This window comes from Mus caroli, chromosome 4, assembly GCF_900094665.2.
Source record: "Mus caroli chromosome 4, CAROLI_EIJ_v1.1, whole genome shotgun sequence".
NCBI classification, from domain to species: Eukaryota; Metazoa; Chordata; class Mammalia; order Rodentia; family Muridae; genus Mus; species Mus caroli.
This window is the reverse complement of record NC_034573.1, coordinates 145006633-145012788: the sequence shown is the minus strand read 5'-3', so window position 1 is coordinate 145012788 and position 6156 is coordinate 145006633. Positions and strand designations below refer to the sequence as shown.

The 6156-nt window shown below is 44.7% G+C and overlaps 1 protein-coding gene across 3 annotated transcripts in view; it reads right to left on the bottom strand.

Annotated features, from left to right (window-relative positions):
- Window positions 1–6156, bottom strand: part of Morn1 (MORN repeat containing 1) — a 58872-nt gene that overhangs the window by 38979 nt on the left and 13737 nt on the right. For 2 of the 3 annotated variants that reach the window (XM_021160537.1, XM_029476727.1), the window contains exons 7-8: window positions 5574–5670; window positions 4751–4861 (exon numbers count right to left, since the gene is read on the bottom strand). In XM_021160537.1, the coding sequence (XP_021016196.1) occupies window positions 4751–4861; window positions 5574–5670 (208 nt within the window). The remainder of the gene's footprint in view (window positions 1–4750; window positions 4862–5573; window positions 5671–6156) is intronic. The other variant, XM_029476726.1, reaches the window with a different exon arrangement.

Below are 6156 nucleotides of genomic sequence, written 5' to 3'. Positions count from 1 at the left end.
AAAAAAAAAAAAAAAACACATCCCTCCTTATATTGCCTAACAAGTAAGGAGATAGGATTTGAGTGCTTGACTGATTTGTCCACACTTACATAATTTGATATTACCGGGTATAAAATGTTGGATGTGGCCTATGAAAAAAAAAAAAAAAAAAAAAAAAAAAAAAAAGACATCAGTCCAACACAAATTCTTCCAAGAATCAAAGGGTAGGAAGGGGGCGGAGAAAAGAAAATCCCAGACCAATATCACATGGAGGGGAAATTATTTTAAAAATTATGGCAAATTAAATCCCAAGACAATTCATTAAATAAAGGAAAGTCTTTAACAAATGGGCACTGGGACAACTAGAAGCCACATTCAAAGGATTGAATTTCTATTCCACAGAGATTAACTTCAAATAGGTCATAGACTAAACATAAGAGCTAAAAATGTAAAATTCTTCACCCAGCATCTCATCCATGGATATGGTCGATGCACAACTGCACTGTAGCACCCGGAGGTGGAGAGAGGAGGGTTTCCAGGAGCTCAAGGTCACCCTCAATGACACAGGGAGTGTGAGGACAGCCTGGGCTACATGAGACTATGTTAATCCCCCTCCAAAAAAAAAAAAAAAAAAAAAAAAAACCCAAAAAAAAAAAAAAAAAAAAAAAAACACCTCCAAAAGATATAACAAAATCAGCAACAACCATTAATCACATTAATAAAACAACTGTAACCAAATACATCATGGGGAATTGCAATTTATTAATAGATTTAAAAAATACTGCAAGGTTTGTACATGGGACATGTACGTTGGCGAGGTGAGAGGGCTCAAAGTGTTAAAGAGTTTCTCGGCTGTGAACCACAGGCTCAATGCTAAGAGATGGCTAGTCTCCCCTGAACACTCACTGCGATTCCACGAAAACCCCAGCAGGTTTTTGTTGTTGGAGAAATTGACAAGCTAATTCTCAAGTTATGAGGAAATGTAAAAGGTCCCAAAGAGTCAAACAGTTAGAAAGAGCACGGCTGTAGGGTGCCTGTTTTCGAGGCTGAGACTAAGATGGCACGGTTTGGCATAGATGGAATTTACCTGATAAAATTAGTTACACAGGCCAGGGGGAAGAACTGAGAGACCAGACAACGCCTTGATTCGGGGATGATGGATATTGATCACAGAAGCTCAGTGGAGAAAGAATATGTCTTTCCAGTGGTCATGGCTTGGGGGATGCATCAGACAATTATCCACAAAAGTTACCTCACAAAGGAACACCAACTTAAATATGAAAGCTAAAAGAACATAAAACTTCTACAAGAAATAGTCTATGTTGACTTGAGCTAGGCAGGGAATTCTTAGATACAGGACCAAAACTATGACACACTGAACTATATGACCCATTGAACAGTGAGCAAGATGAACTTTGTCAAAATTTACAATTTAAAATTTATAAAAGCATTTTTAAAAAAATGAACAAAAACCGTGGACTGGAAAGGAGGCCGGCGACTTGGAGTGCCGCTCTTACAGAGGACTGGAGTTTGGATCCCAGCACCCACACCGCAGCTCACAACCTTCTCTGACTCCAGTTCTGGCAGCTGCAAGGCCTCCTTCTAAACTCTGCAGGCATTGAGCATTCATGTGATACATGTGCAGACATGCAGGCAAGACATCGACACACAGTAAACAAACAAGTAAATAAACTCTTAAAATATTTAAGGGACACCAAAAGAAGCTGGACTAAAGAAGAAAATATGTACTATGGGTTGTTTTGTTTTGGAGACAAGATCTCTCTTGGCTGGCCTTGAACTCACTCTAGACCAGGTTGGCCTTGAACTCAGAGATCTACTTGTCTCTGATCCTGAGTGCTGGGATTAAAAGGTGTACCAGGTACCAACATACCTGGCTGAAGGAAATTTTATATATATATATTTGTTTGTTTTTCGAGACAGGGTTTCTCTGTATAGCCCTGGCTGTCCTGGAACTCACTTTGTAGACCAGGCTGGCCTTGAACTCAGAAATCCGCCTGCCTCTGCCTCCCGAGTGCTGGGATTAAAGGCGTGCATCACCACACCTGGCTAAAAATATATTTTTAATCTGATAAAGATTTGTAGCCAGAACACACAAATAACTTATAATACAATAATAAGAAAAACAGCAGCCTACTTTTAAAACGAAGATGTGCAAGTGACTGGTTGATAAGCAATAAAAAAGCTAGTAGGACAGCCGAGGGGTGCATCTTTAATCCCAGCACTGGGGGTGGGGGGGAATCTCTGAGTTCAAGACCAACCTGGTCTGCAGGGAGAGACAGACAGATAAGACAGACAGACATAGTTTCAGTTCCAGAAGAGCCAGCGCTACAGTGAAACCCTGTCTTGAAGAGAAACAAAACAAAACAAAACAAAAACAAACAAACAAAAAACCTGCTTTAATACAAAACAATAGCACTGTTTCCACACAGCATGTCGAAGGCCCCAAAGAGAGGATCGAGTACTGTCAGGAGAAGGATAGTTAGGACTGTGTAGTCTGCTAGGGACTGTAAATGGTGCTGCTATTTGGGAAAGTGGTAGCTTATTTTATGCATCTTAAATATTTATTTTTTGCTTATTTACTTATTTGCATCTTTCTTTCTGTATTGTGTATATGTGTGCACACACATACATGTACACACCACAGACATACAATCAGAGGACAGCTTATGGGAGTCAGTTCCCCCGCTTCTTCCATGAGGATCCTGAGGATTGAACTCTGGTTGTCAGCTTAGCAGACAGCATCTTTGCGTGTTGAACTACTTCACAGGCCCAGAAGCATCTCTGGAAGTTTGAGCACATCGGCCATTTGATGCCGCAGTGCTATTTGCAGACATACACAAGAGAAATGAGAGTCTGTGAGCACAAAACCCTGAGCAGTATTCACAGTAGCACTGTCCCCAACATTAGTCCCAATGTGAGGCAATCAGGTGTGGCCTGTCTGGGTGACAGGATACTGCTGATCAGGAAGGGGATGGGTCAGTATACACTGCAATGCAGAAGCATCTCCAAACACCATGCCAATGGGAAGCAAGCAAAAGACCACATATGAGACGAGACTCCCTGCACGAAAGGTCCAAGAGCCAAATCTATAGAGGTGGGAAATCAATTAGGGACTGGAGTGGGTACAAAGCTGGAAACAGGACTAAGGGATCCTTTTAGAGTTCTGCAACTGTTTTGAGAGGGCACTGTGATGTGGTGGTGGCTGCCCATATCTGCAGGTTTACTAGAGATCATGGAATCTAGCTGGACATAATGGCACATGCCTGAAATCTCAGTTCTGGGAAGGCAGAGACAGGAGGATCTCAGCTACAAACTGAGGCCAGATGGACTAAATGAGACTCTGTCTCAAAAAACAGAAAAGTAAGGGGGCTGGAGAGATGGCTCAGCGGTTAAGAGTACTGACTGCTCTTTCAGAAGACCTGAGTTCAATTCCCAGCAACCACATGGTAGCTCACAACCATCTGTAATAAGATCTGATGTTCTTTTCTGGTGTGTCTGAAGACAGTGACAGTATACTCACATGCATAAAATAAATAGATAATTTGAAAAAAAAAAACAGAAAAGTGAATGGCTGGAGAGATGGTTCATTGGTTAAGGGCACGCACTGCTCTTACAGAGGATCTGAGTTTGGCTCACAGTACCTTCTCTGGGTGTTCATAACTGTCTGGAACTCCAGTTTCAAGGGACCTGATACTCTCTTCTGGCCTCTGTGGGCACCTACATGCATGTACACATACTACACAAACACATGAACTACACATAAACACTGATCATTTAAAACAACAACAAAAAAGAGATCCTGGGATCATTTAATACTGAGATTAATGGCATATAAATGATACCTTAATAAAGTTACTTAGCCAATTTAATACATAAAGATTTTATTTTTAATTATGAGGACATATGTGTGTCTGTATGCACATGAGTACAAGTACCCCCAGAGGCCAGAGGGGTCAGACCCCATCCCTGCCCCCATGCTAGGTTATAGATGGTTGAGGGTGACAGGATGAGGGTGACCTGATGTGGGTACTTGGAACTGAACTTGGGTCCTTTGCAGAAGTCGTCTGTATTAACAAATAAGCATCACTCCAGTCCATGTGCATGCTATGACACTCTCACAGAAGCACTGAACAAATTAACAAATACTGGGAATTGATATGGTGGGCAGGGCTTCAGGAAGTTGGTGGTCCATATCTGTCACGTTATGAGGTTCATTTACCCAGACAGGAATGACTGTCCCAAAGAGGAGTGAGAAACTGCTCTTGGTCTAGCTGACTTTTTCAGACAAACTATCTGTTTGTTTGAGACAGGGTTTCTCTGTATATCTTGGCTGTCCTGGAACTCACTCAGTAGACCAAGCTGACCTCAGACTCAGAGATCCACCTGCCTCAGGCTCCTGAGTACTATGATTAAAGGCGGGTGTCACCACGGGTTGACTGTATCTTGTTATCTTTTGTGCTCTGTACAAGGCACGCGAGTTGCTGAGCAAGGGTTTGCATGTGTCAAAACATATGTGAGCAATGCACATGCCTTTCAGGGCACACACACACACACATGTGCATGTACACACAAGATTGCGTCCACCTGGCTGTCTTATAGGCCTTCTGAGCCTTCTACAGTCACGAGGCTGCAGGGACTTCTGTAGAATTATCTCAGAAGCGATCCAATCACCTTTCACAGTTTGCTCTACTTGAGAGCCTGCAGCCCATTTCTTCTGGAAGGACAGGGTCGCCACCCTGAAGACACTTACTTTTGGCAACTTCCCCATCATCTTGCTGCAGCTGTACACTCAATGTGAAGGGAGATCCTTGGACCACTTCCAGTACCTCTGGACCCAGAATCACAATTTTCTTAGCCTGTGCTGGGGGCATAACACAAGTTTTAGTAGTTGTAGCAGCCACCATTGAGGGTCCCAGTCCTTTCTCACCCTGTGAGAGGGGCTACCAAGATGACACTGCTGAGGCTGAGACCCCAAGGAGCCTGTTAGGCAGTTTGGTTGGCTGAAGGACTCATGTCCTCGGCTAGGCCCACCCCTGGGATGGCACCTCTGTCCTAAGTGTGAAGAGAGGTCACTTGGAACAGCATGGGAGCAGTGAATAGCCAGGCATGTTCCAAGCCAAGGTAGGCGGCGACCACTTTGCAGTCATGTCTGAGTGTAGAGATCTCAAGAGAGCCTGACAGAAGTTGCACAGGGTGGGGTTGTCGGGTCAGAATATTTTGTTCAGTAACCCCAGAATCCTGTGGCTGAGAGGACCCATGACTAGGAGGTATCGAAGGCCGAGAGTACTTTGTTTGGGGGAAGTTGTGGTGTTGGTGCTGGGAGAGCCCATTGGTCCGAGACCCTGCTTGTGGCAGAACCCCTTAGGGCCGAGGTCTGCAGAGCCACAAGCCCTTTTGCAATCAATTAGAATACTCTTTCCCTGAAAAGGACTGGGTTTTATGTTCTGCTCCATCCCAGCTTGGTCCAACACCTCCCATGTGGCTGCCCAAGGCCACCTGAGATACAAGGAGGCCAGGTTCAAACACAACCAACCCACAGTGGAAAGGACAAGGGCAAAGCTGGGAACACCTACCTGCCGGGTGGCCGTTAATGAACATCCCACAGTAGGTGACTCCTGAGCAGTGGACCAAGCTGCCGAGTCCACTGAAGACATCACTGTGCCACTGTCCCTGCAGGGAGAATGAGGTAGCCTCAGAGGGTGGCTCTAAGGGGCTCCAGGACCCTTTGCTAAGGAAGCCACCACCACCACCTGAAGCTGTGAAGCTATTGCACCTTCCTTTGGGGGTGGGGGTGGGGTAAGGCACTGCATTTTGTTATGAAGGGTCCAGCTCAATTTGCTAAGTGCTCTCCTCTTGAATTTTAATGATGCCTGGAAAGAGGGGAACAAAGGCACAGCACATAGCATTCGAACAAAGTACAAGTGCTCGGGCATGCTCCGCACAAAGGCCTCCTAGTACAAAGACGTGGCACTTAGCTGATCATGAGGGGACCTGAACCTGTGACTACAGTGGGGTAGGACCAAGGTGAGCTATTCTCATGCCCAGAGCTTTTAAATGAAAAGGTAATTAAAATATACAACTTGGGCTCTCTCTCTCTCTCTCTCTCTCTCTCTCGCTCTCTCTCTCTCTCTCTCTCTCTCTCTCTCTCTCTCTCTC